General features: G+C 45.9%; 1 protein-coding gene across 2 annotated transcripts; it reads right to left on the bottom strand.

Annotated features, from left to right (window-relative positions):
* Nucleotides 1-22: 22 nt before the first annotated feature.
* rab40b (RAB40B, member RAS oncogene family) lies at nucleotides 23-19443 on the bottom strand. Of its 2 annotated transcripts, XM_079756631.1 has the most exons (7): nucleotides 19278-19443; nucleotides 18738-18898; nucleotides 8406-8466; nucleotides 5838-5898; nucleotides 4344-4421; nucleotides 2931-3153; nucleotides 23-1397 (listed from the first exon to the last, which is right to left on the bottom strand). In XM_079756631.1, exons 2-7 carry the CDS (start codon nucleotides 18877-18879, stop codon nucleotides 1060-1062), a joined length of 903 nt encoding a protein of 300 aa, XP_079612757.1. In that variant the 5' UTR covers nucleotides 18880-18898; nucleotides 19278-19443; the 3' UTR covers nucleotides 23-1059. The 2 variants fall into 2 exon arrangements, with proteins under 2 accessions (XP_079612757.1, XP_079612756.1); XM_079756630.1 differs by having other exon boundaries at nucleotides 18738-19443.
* Nucleotides 19444-19670: the final 227 nt, after the last annotated feature.

The following is a 19670-nucleotide window of genomic DNA, read 5'->3' as shown; positions in this document are numbered from 1 at the left end:
ACATTGATAAATGGTTGAAAAAACTGGTTTCCTGTTGAGTGACAACCTCAAAATTCGGTATGTCTTTGGTGGCTGTGTCGTTTTGCAATAAACCCACTGTACATGGAAAAAACTGATACAAACTAAATCGATTTACGACAATATTATATCAAACAACAATATATTATAACAATAATAATAATAATATATCATACATATCGTACAAATATCATACAGAAATTGGAACTTTTCATCTGAAAATCTGTAAACTGAAAATCCAGATTTGATCAGACCAGAGGGCATAGTGACCCCCTAGATTGTGTATTTGTGGCAGGTTATTTAGAAAAGCGTTGCCTTACAATACATTTTAATTCCAAAAGATGGACATGGTTCTTAAAGTGTCTTCATGCATACGGGCAAGTGTTTTACAATGACATACAATGGACACCTGTGCGTTGTATGCTGGGGTAGTGAACGTGTGCGAGTTATGTGTAAAGTGTCGACATACAGTACGTACGGCCTGCATGTGTTTATATGTATATAATTGTACAAAACATCCTGAGATAGAGGTTGCTTTTCCTGAAAAAAAAAAATCAATCAAAGTCACTCTTCATTGTTGACAAAAAAATTGATTTCAAAACCAGTTTCTCCTCATTCTTTGCACCTGCTAGGAGCCAAGGGCTTTGGTGGGTAGAGTCTGTGAGAGACACATGTTATCACATACTATGACATGTTATCACGTGTTATTACAACGTTAGGAGGACCCATACGCTCGAGGAAGTGCGCTTGCAGTGACCCAGTCGTGTGTCCCCCCACCGAGTGCGACCGGACGACCGGCTCTCGATTCAAAACGCTCGAAACTCTGAGCACCATCGGACTCTCTCTGGTCGCCTGCTGGGATGAGTGCGGCTCCGTCGGAGCACTCAAGAGGTGACGACGACGACAACATAATGCAGGCCGTAGAACCGCTGTACAGATGGCTTACATGAACATATCACGCGACAATGACAACGACTGGCCTCACCGGGCAGCCCTTTACACCACGGCGCTACGCCACCCAGCACCGCCGCCTCCGTCACCTCAGGATATCTTACAGCTGTTCCTGGCGCAGCTCTGGGCGGAGGGGCTCAGAGGAGGGGGGCGTATGAGCTTGGGCTTTTTGAGCAGCACGGCCCCCGTCCTCTTGGTGGCGCCGTTGGGGCCGCCGCCGCCGCCGCCGGTCGCGGCGTTGTTGGAGGTGTTGGAGGGGGCGGTGACGGAGTAGGAGCGGCCGTGCATCATGCGGGCGTTGAGGCCGTTGGCCATGGAGAAGGACTTGAGGTGGGACTGCAGGGCGGGGGGCAGGGGCAGCTTCTCCACCAGGTGGACGGGGGTGCAGGACACGATGGAGCGGCAGCACAGCTCCTGGAGGCTCAGCACTGGACCGGGGAACACAGGGGGCGGGGTGGAGGTTAGGGAGGGACCGGGTCAGCACTAGATGTCAGTCAAGCTGTCTGGTTCGTTATGTAGAGAACGGGTTCCAAGCAGTATGGCTTGTTATGTAGAGACCGGCTTCCAAGCTATCTGATTTGTAATGTAGAGAGTTCAGTGCTAAATGTCAGCCAAGCAGTCTGGGGTGTAATGTAGAGACTAGGTTTAACTGTCAGACGAGGAATCTTGTTCCAATATGTAGAGACTAGCTTCAACACGAGAAGATCAACCAAGTCATCTGGCTCTAAAATGGTCCCCATGCATTAATTACGATGTAACCAATGAGCACGGTGATGATATCGACAGTTATCATGATCAAATTATTGCAAACAGAATAATCAAAGGGAATAACCAAAGAAATGTAATGTATTATGAAGGATTGATAGACTGCTGTGTATGTATTCTTCCACATCACTAGGGGGCATCCTAACGTAAAAAAAACAAAAAAATGTCCATTGACTAAAGACTACTATCATAGTAGTAGTAGATACTAGTAATCCTAATTCTACTGTAACATCTCACAGCCAATGTGACAGGCCTTTATCACAGAGGTGTAGTAGTAGAGTTGACACAGGTGTAGCTCATTAAGTGTAGCCATGCCAGGGCCCATAATTAACATAATGAGATACACCTGTGTTTGCTCCTACTATTTCCCCTCTGTCTATACAGGCCTATATAATAGGCCTAGTAATACATACTCTATTATATAGACGTAGGTAATACAGGGGCATATGTGCAGGTACTGGTGCAAATACTGCCATTTAAGAGTGTCTATCTTTGCTATTATATGTTTTCTGGGGTTCAAACTATACAGTTAAATCACACAGAGCACCTTGTGCCCCCCAGCCTCTACCCTCACCCTCTCTCACCCCTCACCCTCTCCCACCCCTCACCCTCTCTCAACACTCACCCTCACCCACCCCTCACCCTCTCTCAACACTCACCCTCACCCACCTCTCACCCTCACACACCCCTCACCCTCTCCCACCCCTCACCCTCTCTCAACACTCACCCTCACCCACCTCTCACCCTCACACACCCCTCACCCTCTCTCAACACCCCTCACCCTCACACACCCCTCACCCTCACCCTCTCCCACCCTCACCCTCACCCTCTCCACCCTCACCCTCTCCGCCCCTCACCCTCTCTCAACACCCCTCACCCTCACACACCCCTCACCCTCACCCTCTCCCACCCTCACCCTCACCCTCTCCACCCTCACCCTCTCCGCCCCTCACCCTCTCTCAACACTCACCCTCACCCTCACACACCCCTCACCCTCTCTCACCCCTCACCCTCTCTCAACACTCACCCTCTCCACCCCTCACCCTCTCCGCCCCTCACCCTCTCCACCCTCACCCTCTTCACCCCTCACCCTCTCCACCCCTCACCCTCACCCTCTCACACCCCTCCCCCTCTCCAAGCCCTCGCTCTCCCCCCCCCTCTCCCTCTACCTCCCCCCCCTCCCCCCCGGTCCTCACCCTTGTTGGGCCTCCACAGGCGGTCCATGCCGTGCCTCATCAGCACGATGCGGGCCAGCTCCGTGAAGGACTCGGTGATGTTGAAGTTGCACAGAGGGCTGACCTCGAAGAAGGTCACGCCCAGCTTCTCTGCATACACCTGGGCCTGCTCCGTGGTCACCTGGCGCTTGTAGGCCAGGTGGAGCCGGTTGCCCACCAGGATCTTAGGCACCCCTGGTGCATGCTGGGTAATGGCAACAACATCAAAGAAGGAACGTTTTTAAGCAGTGACTTATGGGTTTCTGTCCTGGGATTATTTTCCTTCCAATTGGATCTTGTATAATGATACAGTCATACATTTAGTAATTAATATACTCATATACTTATATAAAAAGAGTACTAAAATATACTCATATACATATAAAATAATATCAGAGTAAGATGACGGCACTCCTTATGTGCAGGCTACATCTATCTACACACGCATGCTGTAATATCATTTGGATGTTTAATATCTCGCGGTCATCGGATTAAAGACAGAATAAATCCATTGCGAGACTTCTTAATGTGATTAAAAACAGCCCACACGTTTATAATATTCTCAGAATAAAGTTTTAAGAAGAAAAAAATCTTGCCATGCGTCAATATACCATTATGAACTCCCTGCCTTATGAATACACCGCCTTATATCCCAATAACTCCTATTAAATAATTTGGACCCAGACCAGAGTGTGATTGCCTCAATGGACATTTTTACAAAAGGCCTTTCAATGTCTATCAACAATCTAGACATGGGCTTTTGTTTTGTATCAATTTAAAGGGCTGATACAATCTGTGTGTCCAGTCCGCAGTGGGTTTTGGAGTAAGCATGGAGAGGAGAATGTGTGGGATGGTGCTGTGATGGCGGCTTACTCATTTGGAGAGGGCTGCAAAAGAGCAGCGGGGATTACATCACAAATCTCAAAATCTAAATCAAAACCCTCTAAAACCTAATCGCACGTGCGCGCTACAAATGTCCTTGTCAAAAGGACATTTGAGCTTTGTCTTTCACAGTGTGTTTGAGGTTCACGACCATGTACGACATGCTGAGATGTAGGTATAAACACTAAGACACATGTGATGTGCACTCTCAGCGCACACACACAGTCACACACACACAGTCACACACACAAACACACACACACACACACACACTCACAGGCAACAAGACACAATCACACAACTGCACTGATGCAACTAGACACACACACACACACACAGACACACACACACACACAAAAGGGCACACACACGCAACACACACACACACATACAGCAGTGGCTCGATGGTATCAATAGCCAGACTGACAGACGGACAGAGGAGAGGGAGAGTAATGGACTCAGAGATAAGCAGGAGCGGGAAGGTCAGATTGATTGAGTGCGATCCCGCCTTACCTCGTCAATCTCTTTGATCCATCTGTCGATGCCATCGAAGGACCACCGGTTGGTGATGTCATACACTAGGATCACTCCCTGTTAGACGGAGGAGGCAGGTGAAGGTGAGACCACCATGGGTGAACAGAGGGGGCAGCAGAAATACATACTATCGGCCTCATCATGGTCACCATGCATTTGAATCTAAAGCAACGGCCAGAGGTCAAACAAATGCATGAGAACGTGAGACTCAATCAAATACACAATTTATTCCAAACACAGTCTGAAAAAATGGCTGATTGCAGCTTTAAGGAGCAGGTAAGCGTTTCTACATGAAGACTACAAGCCCAAATATCTTGGTCTGCCTGAGGTAGGTAAAGTTACCGTATACACACACACGCGCACGCACGCACGCACGCACGCACGCACGCACGCACACACACACACACACACACACCTTGAAGACAAGACACTACAACGTATCATAATGGATTAGGAATTGCTAAAAAAAACACAGGCAGTACGACTCAACTAGTAGCATCAACATGTTCACTGTGGATCTCCAATGAGGATTATCCTTGTGTGTGTGAATGCGATCATCCACTGTGTCCGTCCATCCACATTGTTTTATGTCAAAACAAATACAGCCTACAGCTGTCACTGCCTGTGCAGTGATCGGTTCTGCATGCGTGGAGTGCTTTTGTTGAAGCATTGAACAATTACCGAAGCATGGGATTCGTCTCATGCATATCATAGGATTTCCTTTTAAGGGTGCATTTTCTTGGACCTCTGCTGTAAGACTCTTGGCTATTGTTGCTGCAACGAGTGGACTGTGTAATATAGTACATGAGTACAAATACAAACACACACACACACACACGCACACACACACACACACACACCACAGTCGTAATATTATATTAACTAAAGTGCACAGTGCACATAGGAAACCGAAGAATAGCCCAGTGCATCGGTCCTGTGGCGATGGTGTCACAGTTGCCATGGTAGCATCTCTCTCTTTCTCTCTCTCTCTCTCTCTCTCTCTCTCAGCACTGGACCACTGAGTGATGACCACAACAACATATCACTAATTAAAGTTGTTTAACAACCCCTATGTTGGCCATCAAGTGGTCTGGAGAGCAGCACACTCAGCCCCTTTTACAGCTCTCTGTGTCAATAAACATGTAGACGGAATGGATGGAAAATGCTGCAACGATACTGAGATGGAGAGGACGCCATGGTTGGACCCTTTCTCTTAACCACCTACCCAGTTTGTGCGTGCGTGTGTCTGTGTGTACGTGTTTCGGTGCCTCCTTTGCTTTCCACAGAAAGTGCTCAGAGCATAGGTAGTTGTTGTTTGTATTAAACTTTTAACAGTTTTAAAAATGCTGCAAATATCAATGCTGGTGATTTAGCATTGATAATGGATTGATAAAGGGAGTTTCAGCCCGATTTGGAGATACTTGTTTGACATACAGTGACAACATACAATACACACAAACATAGAGCGTTTACCTGGGCTCCCCTGGAGTAGGATCGGAAGATAGTACAGAACCGCCCCTGACCAGACGTGTCCCTGTAAAGAGAACGGACACAGTACAGATTAGGACAGGATGGAACAGGAAGTATGAAATATAACAATGAATTCCTCAAATCGTTATCCCAATAAAAACAAAATCACGAACTACCTCTCTCTAATATAACTATAACTATAACTATAACTGTGGCCATCATCGCTCAACAGCATCGTACAGTGTGGTGGGACAGGAAAGAGTTACGTTTATTTTACGGTGAAAACAAAAAACAAGAACATGCCTCTACCATGACACTGTCCAGAGCTGCATACCAACACTGTGTTTGGCTTGGCACGCAGAGCAGACCTCTCTGGCCCCCGGCCCACCACTACCTCAAACTCACTGGCCTGCAATGAACCCAGCTGCATTCTGGGATTCACATCGTCTGCTTTCCAGATAGTTAACACAAGATTTGATGATGATATTTTTGGGATTGATGTTAACACTTTGTATTACCTTCTGGACTGTATACTAGACATAAACATAAGTAGGTTGAATGAGAGTACTTTTTTTTTTGTTGTTGTTGCTGGTTTTAGCTACAGCTAACCTTGTTTCATTTTGGGGGATTTTGCAATGGGGCTGATAGGCGAACAAAGTACCATATCTTGTGTTTCTGAAGTTTGCTACGATTATTCACAGAGAATAGTCCTGCTATTTAGCTACTGAGGCTGGCAAAATTGTTGAATTAATAAATAAATAAATGCAAATCCGAGAAGCCTATATATCAGCCACATCACCTTTTCCTTCTGCCATAAACCCTGCAGCAGGCCTACTTATGCTAATGCTCTGTCATGTTAGCGTGTTTAGGTCAGTGCGTTGCGACGCCAGGCGGCGTGCAAACCTGTCCCGCGGTAATTCCGTTGTACAGCGAACAGTTTTTGACATGATTAATTTAACATGACAAGAGCTGAGGGCATAAAAACCGCCGGATAAAAATAAGTCTCTGAGCAAGGCACCAGGCACGGGAGGGTTGGAGTCGCGTTGGTTCAGAGAGAACCCCTGGGGGGCAGCAGCAGAGCACGCTAGCTAGCGCTTTAATTACACAGCACATCCTTCCTCATCCTCAGTCCTCTTACACTCATTTTGCACCGTTGTGTGCTTGTGCGTGTGCGTGTGTGTGTGTGTGTGTGTGTGTGTGTGTGCGTGCGTGTGTGATAAAGGCTACTCTGTGTGGCATATTGAATTTGTGAGCGATTAAAAAAATCAAGTGTATATCTGGCCAATAGATCATACTTCTTATGTTACATCCATGAACAACCCTTAGTGTGTGAGTAGTAACCCACACGTGCCTGCGCTTTGATGTGCACGCTTCCTCTTGCATTCTTCCAACCGTCAGTTTCCCTCCACTGTAATGTTTTTTGGCAAATCTGTCTCCGAAAGAGAAACGGAATCCGCCCCCTGTGATCCCTGCTTATCTTCAGCGTGAGGAAGAGTCTGTGCTGTTTAGCATCCTCTCTCTCTCTCTCTCTCTCTCTCTCTCTCTCTCACCTTAGAGGTCAGGGGATGTGGAAGATGAGAGGTAGGCCTACACAAACTCACTCACTCACTCTCTCTCTCTCTCACAGACATGCAAGTGCACAGGCATGTTTGGGCCTATTTTCTTGTTTTATTTCTATGTTATATCACATTTCATTTCTGACTTGTGATTGCCTTTTCTGACTAGTGTAGGGTACGTGTACACAACTGTAGGCCACGTACGCACTACTGTAGGTCAATTGAGTACTACTGTAGGGCATTTTAGTACTACTTTAGGGCATGTGAGGACTCCTGTAGGGCATGTGAGCACTACTGTAGGGCTTGTGCAGGGCCCTAGTGACTATATTCAGGGCCCTAGTGACTATATTCAGGGCCCAAGTGGGTGTATTCAGGGCCCTAGTGGGTGTATTCAGGGTCCTAGTGGGTGTATTCAGGACCCTTGTGACTATATTCAGGGCCCTAGTGGGTGTATTCAGGGTACTAGTGGGTGTATTCAGGGCCCTAGTGGGTGTATTCAGGGCCCTAGTGGGTGTATTCAGGGCCCTAGTGGGTGTATTCAGGGCCCTAGTGGGTGTATTCAGGGTCCTAGTGGGTGTATTCAGGGCCCTTGTGACTATATTCAGGGCCCTAGTGGGTGTATTCAGGGCCCTAGTGGGTGTATTCAGGGTACTAGTGGGTGTATTCAGGGCCCTAGTGGGTGTATTCAGGGCCCTAGTGGGTGTATTCAGGGTACTAGTGGGTGTATTCAGGGCCCTAGTGGGTGTATTCAGGGCCCTAGTGGGTGTATTCAGGGCCCTAGTGGGTGTATTCAGGGTCCTAGTGGGTGTATTCAGGGCCCTTGTGACTATATTCAGGGCCCTAGTGGGTGTATTCAGGGCCCTAGTGGGTGTATTCAGGGTACTAGTGGGTGTATTCAGGGCCCTAGTGGGTGTATTCAGGGCCCTAGTGGGTGTATTCAGGGTACTAGTGGGTGTATTCAGGGCCCTAGTGGGTGTATTCAGGGTACTATTGGGTGTATTCAGGGCCAACGTACCAGAGTTGCAGCTTGACTCTTCTTCCATCGAGGAGGATGGTTGTCGTCTTGTAGTCAATTCCTGAAAAACGCAAATACAATAGAATCTTAAAAGATTTACATGTATTTATTTCCGTGTATCCAAATTCACAAGTATTTATTAGGCTAGATGCAGGGTGCGATTTGTGAAAAAACCAGAGGGGGGGATAATTTTGAGAAACATTTTAAAATGTTTCAAAATGAAGACGGACCCTGTGTATTTTGGTTGTTAATTATTACGATGTAATGGTGAAAATACTTTGGGTGGGGGGGATAATTTTTATCCCCACCGAGGATAAAAATAATTCAGCAGAGGGTAGGACGTGTAAACCAGAGGGGGGGATAATCCCCACCATCCCCACCGGCAAATCGCACCCTGGCTAGATGTATGTGTGCATGTGCACAAACTGTGTATACACACATACATTGAGGCAAAGGGCTAGCAGGCTAGCAATATGCTGTTAGCAGGCTAGCAATGTTTGTTGTGAGCTGTCAATTTGGAGCACAGTTGTTGCATCGTAAAGTAGTAAGTAAGTCAAGTTACATTAGTAAAGCACCTTTCACAAAGCAAGGTCCCAAAGTGCCTTCCAAAAGTAAAATCGTAAAACCGTAAATTATAAAAACAAGAAGAGGGAAGGTAAAGCAGGTTGCGGATTTCACCACATAGAGGTCGTCATGAAGGTAAACACACTGATTAAATGTGTGTGTGTGTGTGTGTGTGTGTGTGTGTGTGTGTGTGTGTGTGTGTGTGTGCGTGTGTGCGTGCGGTTATCAGGGAGGAGCAGAGAGATGAGGACGATGAAATCTCTTCAAGATAAAATGACTCATCTTGAACACAACCCCCCCCCCCCCCCCCCCCCCCCCCAACACACACACACACACACACACACACACACACACACACACACACACACACACACACACACACACACACACACAGTAACAGGAACACTGTGTGTAGTGGAGGTGAAAGTGCTGTAGTAACTCTTGGCATGGATGGCTCCACTTCACAATTTCACTTCTAATCCTGAGGTTGTCTGTTTGTATCCCAGGGAATGTAGGGTGTGAGGACTGTCCCTGTGGGGCAGTGAGGACGAAAGGTTGAGGTAAAATAGATAGAATAGCAGCCAGGGTAGAGGGGTCCCATAACAATACCAGAACATAAGGTTAAAGGTCAAAAGTACTTCATTGACCGGTGAGAGTGTGCACAAACAAGGTAAGTAGTCTCCATCCATAACACAATAACCTCCCTATTAACAGGCACTGACAGCTGTTGTGTTGCTGTTTTGCTCCCTCCAGTTTCCAACTTTGAACTGTGGATTATAAACAGGCTCCATTCTGCTCTGCCTTTTGAGCCGTCTTGTAACCAGACCCTTCAACAATGACTTGCCCCATTTACAGGGAATAACTTATTTGTTTAGCAACCCGCTTACATTGCCTTGTGGGCTTTTTAGGCTTTCAGGCTTGGGTTCAAATCAGGGGGTCCTTTAGTCTTCAGGCACTATACGATTTTCCACCCCCTTCCCCCACTTTGTATGTTCTCTTCATGTTTTCCTGAACAGGTATCAGGGACGAGAACCAGGATCGAAGATTAGGAGAGTGAGATCTCTTTGCTGCCAGTTGCTTCCACAGCAAGGGAGCGCTGGTTGGATTGGCTGAAGGAGTTCAGAGGCATGTGCCCTAATCAACCCGCCAGACCACCTGCTTAAGCACAGCCTCCCACCCCCATCCCCTCTCCTCTCTATAAAGCCTCTTCCTCTCATAGTTCTCGGTCAATTACTAGGATAACCTTTCAGGCCCCGCAAGTGATTATATCTATTCATACTACGTTCACTATTATTGCTACGTCCTGGAACAATGGCGTCTTGCGCCCTCCGCACACAATGCCCTAATAGATGGGCCAAAGTACAGTCCAGGAGACGGCGGTGGTGCAACATCGCCGTAAGACGGGCAGCAGTAGATGCCATCCACCATAAAACTCGCAAACTGAGAATAGCTTCCTTTAATCTGAATCTGTCAAACTTCCAGCCATTTAAAAAAGGAGCTTGTTCAAAAACAAACAAGCTGTAGTGCTGTTGTTATTGATCATCAGAAAAGCATCGGCGTGTTACTATAAATAGTGGCAGATTTAAATACATCATCAGCTGTGTCTTGCGATTTGTTTGAACCTCCACGTGAAAGCATCTTAAGTTAGACAGATGTCAGCTTTTACGTGCCGATCATGGCAATGTTACTGCTTACATTCAAAATACAGTCATACCGGCAGTGATACGGAAATGTACTAGGTCTTGAGCAGGAACATTTTCAGTGCCGATTTTCTATAATATAAATTCCTATTTACATTCACACATGACCCAATGCAGAAATTCTTCAGGAACATTGCATCTTTGAAAGGGTCTTTAGATGGACAGACATCCGGGCTCAAACTTGGTAAACGACAGCCCGGCTATCAAAAACATCCGCTGTCAGTTTGTGTTACCTTCCTATCGCATTGGGCATCTACTTGCAATCACTTAAAGCCAAAATATCTCCCCAAACACACACACAAACAAACTCATATAAAAACAGAAAAGCACACACGCTTCTGCGAATTCACTGTGCCTGCTGAAAACAGAAACAAACACACTTATACAAACACACATACAGACCCCCCCCCCCCCCCCCCCCCCACACACACACACACACACACACTCACACACATCAGGCAGCTGTCACATGTCTCCTCAATGGGAACAAAGAGAGCAAATGGCTGATCTCTTTTATTACAGTAATTAAAAGGTCTGCTGCTACTGGATTAAAATATACCATCTATTGTTGGTTCTTCAACCACAGGCACTTAGGGTGACATGACACACACATATGCACGCACGCACACACACGCACACATACACACAAACGATGTACAACACCACACCTTCCCCATCCCCGAACACACACACACACACACACATACACACCATCCAACATTACAAAGGGCCATTCATCACATACACACACTCACACACACGCACACACATACCCACGGACACACAATGCACATGTACAGCAGTAACACATACACATCTTCAACATGCTCATATTCACAGGAAACACACACACACTCACTTTATGTAAACTCATCCCACAGATCATCATGCTAATATTATATAAGGCAGGAGTGTTCAGGAGAGCTGTTGAAGTCAGGCACCACCCTAACATTGCAGCACGGAACTACAAAGACATAGTAACATGGGAGCTGGTGTGGGCCATCTGTGATTGTTCTGCAGCCTTATGACGGGTCTGCTGAACTTCTATCCAAAGGAGTAAACACACACACACACACCTACACACACACACACACACACACACACACACACACGAGACTGTCTGGGTGGATTCATCTCACCGTAAAAGAGAAAACAGTTGTTCTATTTTCTTCCTGTTATTTTTAGCTCAGCTCAGTCAAATAGGCAGAGTAGTACGACCTCTACACTTCAGGTGACCTCTGACCTTTCCCCTCCTACCCTTCCCCCTCTACTCCTCTGGTCACTGCTGAAATCACAGCATCGCCATTTTCCTGAGTTTGTTCAATTCAAACCTTTTAATGTGGCCCCCCTTAACTAAATCAATACTAACCCTAACCTTATCATCTATCTACACATCTGATGTCATTATAGGTTAGATATCGAACTGGCTGGTTGGCTTGTCAACAATCACACCTGGTAATATAATACAAGGCTTTACCTGGTCAGTGGGTCTCTGGGCCCTTTCAGATAAACACATCTATGTGTTTGTGTTGAAAAGCCAGCATGTGCAGGAAGTGATGGAAAATGTGGATTGCCTATTTCACCGTGTGTTTCACCCTCATTCAGTTGCACGTGGAGGTTAAAGTCACATGCCGTCTCCCTGGGGAGTATGAATGCATGTGCGTGCTTAGGGATCACGCATGGGTGTACAGTCATTACATATGCATGCAAGGTTAACCTCAAAGGGAGATGCAAAGGACCCTTCTGTAGCCAGCGTTACGGAGATCTGTGCGTCTCAACAAATCCCCAGGGATGGGCCGATACCACTTTTTCCATTTTTAAAAGATTTTTATCAGATTCCAATCCTTTAAAGTATTACTTAGAAGTGCCTTGTGTACTCAATCAGAGGCATCTTCTGAGGCACTGGGCTCTTTTCCAGTTACCTGGGACTGTACACTTGACGTGGAACCACATAAAAGCAACCCATCCCATTACCTCTCCGCAATGTAAATATTTCATACTTCAATGCTGGAAGATGAAAAAAGGAAGTCGATTTCAGTTGATATTTTTGTCTTTTCATTGTTAGAGGCATGAATAAATAAACACATCAATCTGAATACCAGCGGGGCAGAGTCCCTTCATAAGAACTATCCCAGCCCCAACAGGAGACGCTGAGAGGTGTTGTTGTGGTGAAGACGGTGGCTGTGGTTGTGGTGTGTGTGTGTGTGTGGGGGGGGGGGGTACTACAGTTTTATGTTTATATTCGATGGAGCGGATTTATTTTTAGAAGGAAGAAGCAGGCCAATTCAACCTCCACAGTGACTTGCACAGCAGGCGTGTGAGTGTACTTGTCCGCGTGCGTGCCCGCGTTTGTGTGTGTGCTCATGTGTGAGTGCCTGAGAGAGGACGGGAGTGGCTGGATAAAAATAAACAGAAGTCGTTAAGTGCACACACACACACACAAACACACACAGAGACAAACACACACACACACAGACAGACAAAAACACACACACACCACACACACACACACACACACACAAACACACACACGTGCATGAATGATAGATGAATCTTGGGAAATATCCGTTACGTAAGAGGCAGGGGCCGTAAATGCTCTCTCCGAGGGGCGGCCATGGCGCAGCCTTCATAGCGGCTCTCTAAAGGCCGATGGGGAAGTGGTTTTAGAGGTGGAGATGCAGATCTTATGGTATTTATGCCGTGTGATCGTCAGCGGGCAGAGAGAAGAATCTCCATATTTCAGGTTTCCCCGGCAACATTGCAAGTCAACATTGAGTTATTTAGATAAGGCTCGCCATGGATACATTCACTTTCTCTAATGTAAACCGTTTGTGGTCAACTCGAAGAAATAAGGCGTGTTTCATATATGTTTCACATATATCTACGAACCAGCCAGAGCCACTTCCTGAGCGCTCACCTCGGACCTCTGGAACAAACTATCATGTCAGTGTGTACACTGACCTGCATCAAGTCGTCCATTGAATATATTATCACCAGGCCACGAAACAAGGAAAACAAACACGGTGGCCCCGTGTTGGTTTGTCTGTGCCATGGTCCATGGATGCATTCTTTCACGCTTGAGTCTGTATTGGCCCAACGTGCCCGTTTCTGCCTCTGTGTCTGTCCTCAAGACTATAATCAAGGCCTTTTCCATATGGGGTTTGGGCCCCGTCCTCATCCCCTCACCACAGCTTGAAATAACAGCCTCTCCCACTGCCGTATTGGGTTGGAGGAGCCCCCCCATTCACCCTGTACCACCAGGGTAGCCTGTGGAAGGCATGCTGGTCTCTGACATCGTTCCAGTAGCTGAGATCATGCAGCTAAAGAGCCTGTGGTCGACTCTGTTTAAGAAGAAAATCGACACACACACACACACACACGATTGTGATTGGTTTTTACTATACTTGTGAGGACCCTTCCCTGTCAAGAGTTACATCCTCACAAGTACAGTAAAACCAACACACACACACACACACACACACACACACACACACACACAGTGGCCCTGGAGCAGTCACTTGACTCTCATAAAGAGGATTTTCCTTGGCACCGGTTTTTGGGGAAGCGACCGCAGCTATGTCCCGTATTCCCAAAGAAACCAACTGATTAGCAAAGATGAGCCAGAGAAAAGAGAGGGGCTAGACATCAAGGCTGCGCTACTAGTTTACTTCTTTCCATCTCAATCGTGATCAGGGCCCAAATAAAGGGTGGTGGTGGTGGAGACGGGGTTGGTCGTCATGGTGATGGTTGGGGAAAGGACTACAGTGCACTGACTAAGGCCTTGTCCGCACTCCGCCAGATATTATTGTAAACATTTATCTCTTGTCTTCGTCATTTGCCTCAAGTCTGAGTTTTCAACCACAGCAGCCTGTGTTGCGGTTTGGACATGTGAAATGAAATCTTTTCTGAAAACAATGACGTCTAAATGTCACGTGATATTGTACAGTGGTCTAGCAACATTCAGAATGTAGTTTCAAACACGCTTCTGAGGACTCTAGTTTGGATGAAAAGAAAAGCTTTGAGATTCCTTCCAAACTCCAAATCCAGCTTTTACTAATCTTATATTAAATAATCAAATCTCTGAAATTGGCAGTTGGAACATAAATTCAATAGATGTTTCCTAATTCTCCTCTGACTTTAATGACCATGAATACCTTCAGTGTGACCAAATCTACTGAGTCATGTTGTCAGTTATATATTTTGTTTTAATGTGTGTGTGTGTGTGTGTGTGTGTTTGTGTGTGTGTGTGTGTGTCTGCATGCGTGCGTGCATGCATGTGCACGCATGTATGTGTGTGTGCGTTTGAGGGGGGAGATGATGAGATTATGTTTTTTTCTGCAGACCCATCGGCCACGTTTGCATGGAGACAGGGATTAGCTTAAAGACAGAAAGGTTACCAGAAAAGTGGAGCTGACTGTCTGACTGTCTAGACCCGTCTGTCTGTCTGTCTTTCTCTCCTTCTTAGATTATGTGTCTCCTAATCTCCCTTAATCACTGCTTGTGGGAAATAAGGAAATGACTTCCAAAAGAAAATGTTTGGGTGTAAAGAGTTGCACATGGGAGTTTTTAAAGTATGTGTTAGTGAGTGTGACTAACTGTGTACAAAGTCAGGGTTTACAAGGTACAATACAATACAAGTGCCTCAATATAACTGGTATGTGCACAGCAAGCATAGCAGGCTCACCCTAAAGTCAAATGAGGACACAAAGGACATGTTCATACTGTTTGTGCTTCTAAGTCGTTTATTGTTAATATCCTTATCTATGAATTGATTGTACCTCAGGAGTGAGGAGGTACAATATCAATTGTACCTCTCTCTCTCACACACACAAACACACACACACACACACACACACACACACACACACGCACACACACACACGTGTGTGGTTGTTTTCCTGGAAAGCACACATGCAGACAGATGACACTCATAGACACACACAGACACACTTCAACTTCAACACAGAATAAGGCAGACACACTACCCCTTATTGCCCGTTGGGGGATAGAGAATGGGCTAAATAAACCAGATTGCTCACACACAACGTGCTGCGACGACAACCACCAGGTTTCAAATCCAAATCCAGGCAAGTGGCTGGGATTAGGCATGGGTTCGTTTTAAGTTTTTATTTCAGAGTGTGTGTTTGAGCATCTTGACGAAAAAGCCCGAGACGGAGACAAGGAATGTCAGCAGATCGGTGGGAGCCTTTAGCGAGACGCCCGCGGCCACGCCAACAACCCGTCTTACTTCCCCTCGTTCGCCGTCAACGTGCCAAAGCTGCTTATACGACGTTCAGTTTAATTTGACAAGAGGAATCCGCTCTACCCCCTCCTGCAAGAGGGGCTGGCAAAGACGCCGCCTTTAATGACCATTAAAGTGTCATTTTCTTCCTTTGTCTTTCTTTTTTTTGTTGCCTGAACCAGTATGACAACTTTCATGCCAACTCTTGTTTATGGAGCGTGTCTGCAGTCCCCTGGCATTTGCGCTCCTGCCTGCCTGATGGTTTTGGAAGGTTTTTTGACAGAGGCATCTAAGCATATCTTGTTCTGCTTTGTACCGTTTGTATGGATAAACACATCATCCAAATGCGATGGAAAAAATGACTTTGAATTCTAGAACAGAACACATGATGCTGGAACAGAACAGTAGCTGGTCAATTTCCTATTGGCGTGTGAGTGTGTGTGTGTGTGTGTGCGCTCGCACGTGCGCGTCTTTCTTTTTGTCTTACCTTGGCTATCTATTCATTGAATATTTAACATCTTACTTTCAGAGGTTCAATTGCATCTGTGCCCAGTACAAAATCTTCCTAGTTTGGATCTCATAAGGGTAAAATGCCTTTCTCAAGGATTTAAAGCCACTATACTCCAAAGTTTGAAGAGAAAAGTGATGTGTTTTCTACTCAGATTGCCTTCTCCCTGACAAAGAGGTCCTTTGAGTCTCGGTTTAGGTGCCTATGTGATGTCAGTTTTGAAAAACAGAAATAAGTGCTTGGGGAAAAAGCATCAGTTTTGGTGAGTTGATTCGCTGCGGCTTGTTCGGTCGGTTGCAAAATTATTGAATGATTGATCGATTTTGCAAGGGAATCTTATAGAGTGGTAAATCATTTGGGAAAGTGAATCATGGATTCATGACTTGATATGGGCATGGACTTTAGTCATTGCCAAATTGAATAAATTATCTCTTCTGCTCTTTCTGAGTTGAGGCTGTCATCATTGTGCAAACAATGTGCCAACTTTCCTTTTTCCCCCAGAGAGATAAGCATGGAATGTAGTCAGATTACAGCATTTGATTTCACTTTGGATTTAAGAATGATTAAGCACTTCTACTTTTAACTTGTATCCAAGATCATCTCAATCAAGGATGCATTACAGGTAAATTGGCCAAAACATTTTGGCCAGGAGTCTAACCCCAGGGCCATAGGGTGAGCAAGCCCTCAGTTATCAATCTGTACATACTTCCCCAGGTGAAAACACGCTATCACACATAATGAGAGGCTTGGCAGTTAACTGTACTTGAGTACACACACACACACACACACACACACACACACACACACACACACACACACACACACACACACACACACACACACAGCGTGTTTGTGATGATCAGTATGTTGGCCCTCTCCAGGGCAGTGGTTTAAGGTCCCAGGTGAGTAATTTGACTTCCCACAACAAGAAATGAAAAGGGGAGCGGTGAGGGAACATGGCTTTGTATAAACAGCATGTAACACAGAACTACACCTTAATGGTGCTGTGTGTTTTACAACCAGGTGAGCTGTTGATTAGCCATTACAAACCCTTCCAAAATGTTGAACATCTCCAGTGGCCGTGTCCGCCCAGATGGTCCAATAGAGGCCTTTTATCTATCACTGACTTCTGTTCAACAGCTGGATCTGGAACCATAAGGCATGAGCCAATTGGATGGTGTTTTAATCACTTTGCTTCACTCAAACACATTCTGGTTGAATGTGAACATTCGTGTCCATTTATGAATTAATCAACCTTCCATCTGCTAGAGCTACTAATAATGCAACACATCTGACCTCAATTTGGAAGTCAGTACCCAACCGTGTGTGTGTGTGTGTGTGTGTGTGTGTGTGTGTGTGTGTGTGTGTGTGTGTGTGTGTGTGTGTGTGTGTGTGTGTGTGTGTGTGTGTGTGTATGTGTGTGTGTGTAACTGCCAACAATACCATTGGCATCCTCGAGCAAGATGCCTAACCTCTAAAACGTCTGTTACTCTACAAAAAAAATGGAGTTTCACAAATAGCAGTTCCAAACTCGAAACTAAACAGGGTAAGCAAGCCAACAAGCAGGACAGGAGCATAAACCATGCAACTTCAGATGGATGCTCTATGTCAGTAATGGCTCGTAAATACATGGAGCGGCAGAAGCTGTTCCACAAGGTAGGGCTTGGTTATTTCACATGGCAGTGCCGGTCCCAGGGACAAGCATGGACATGTCTATGAAATCAACCTCTATCGTGATTACTTTTTGCTCTCCACACCCATGATGGGTCGATCATTAAAAAAAAAAAAAAACTTTGAATGAACTAAGACTGAGCATGTTCTCTCGCATAGGATATATTCCTGATTTTTTTTTTTTTTTTAAATCTCCTTATGTTGACCATAACACTTGACCACGTCGTCACCGTCCTTTTGTTGACAACATGCGTAACAAAGAAACAAGACAGTTAGGAACTCAGGCTCTGGTTCATTCACTTGGAGACAAGTATGCGTGTTAACATTTATAATAAAGACTTTCTGCTACGTAACAATGAACTTCTGCTATATTTAGATCCTATGAAACTTCATTAATGTTTAATGTTTAGGAATGCACCCATGACGTGCTCAGAGCTGACATCCAACTAGCCTCTTCTGGCTGAAGAAAGTGCGCGCGTCTGGACCAAGCAATGCGTAAAACTGCTCCATGGTTTTGGGGATTTTTGAAGAAAGAAAGAAAACTCCCGAGTATAAGTTGACCATGTATAGGCCTACATGTAAACGTCTCTATTGCAATGCCAGTGCAACTGACCAATGACTCTATATGTTGTTTACGGTGATCTCACCCATGTTGTAGCCGTACGGCGACTCCGTGGCTCCATCCTGAAGGCTGGCCAAGATCTCCCCCTTCCCCACATCGCTGTCTCCCACCAGGAGAAACTTGAGCAGAAAATCGTATGCCTTGACGGGACTGGTTCTGTGGTTCATCCTCAACGCCGAGTGTCGCCTTGTTCCATTGTGGAACAGCGTTCAGAAAATATAGACGCAGTTATACAACTTCAGTGGCGCGTAATTCTGATGTCGGAAAAAGAAAATCGGGCCGATCGGGCAAAGTAATCAAATATTACACAACAGATGTGAACCCATACAGAGGGGTTTTAAAAACACTCAAACGTTTGATGTCTTCATGAATAAAGTTCGCTTCATGCACCGTGTTACCGCGAATCTATTTAACGGTAATTAAACATTTGCCATCTTGAAGGATGACAACAATTACTAGGCGATCCTCAGTCAGAGCCACAAGTGTCCAAAGTGCCATCCGGTGGGCGATGACATAATGCAACGTTAAAACGATGTGATCACGGGAACAATGTTTTGGACTATACCCGCGATGTGTCCCAATAGAAGCGGTGCACTGCGTCCTTTCATCGCATAAACGTACCCCCGATGTGGACCAGTGCTATCAGTGAAGAGCCCGTAAACTGACAAATCAATTCGTCTTCGTTAATCCTTCCTGTTTGCCCGCACGGTCAGAGGCACGAGCACCCTGTATCTCTCTAACACACACAGCTCGGTTTCCTTCCTTCCCTCCTTCTCTGTTTTCTACGCCTCAATAAAGTGGGGTAAAATCCAAGTATCTGAGCGTACAAATGTCTCAATTGTCTACCAATCAGTGAGCGTCCCGCGGTGCGTTCGAATCAGTGATTGGCTGTATACGGGCATGGATCAGCCCACTGTACCTTTGGACCCTTGTCTCTATGATCAACCACTCAAGAGGT

Source organism: Pollachius pollachius, assembly GCF_949987615.1.
Source record: "Pollachius pollachius genome assembly, chromosome: 19".
NCBI classification, from domain to species: domain Eukaryota; kingdom Metazoa; phylum Chordata; class Actinopteri; order Gadiformes; family Gadidae; genus Pollachius; species Pollachius pollachius.
Note: the sequence above shows the minus strand (reverse complement) of the source record. Positions and strands in the feature narration are given on the sequence as shown.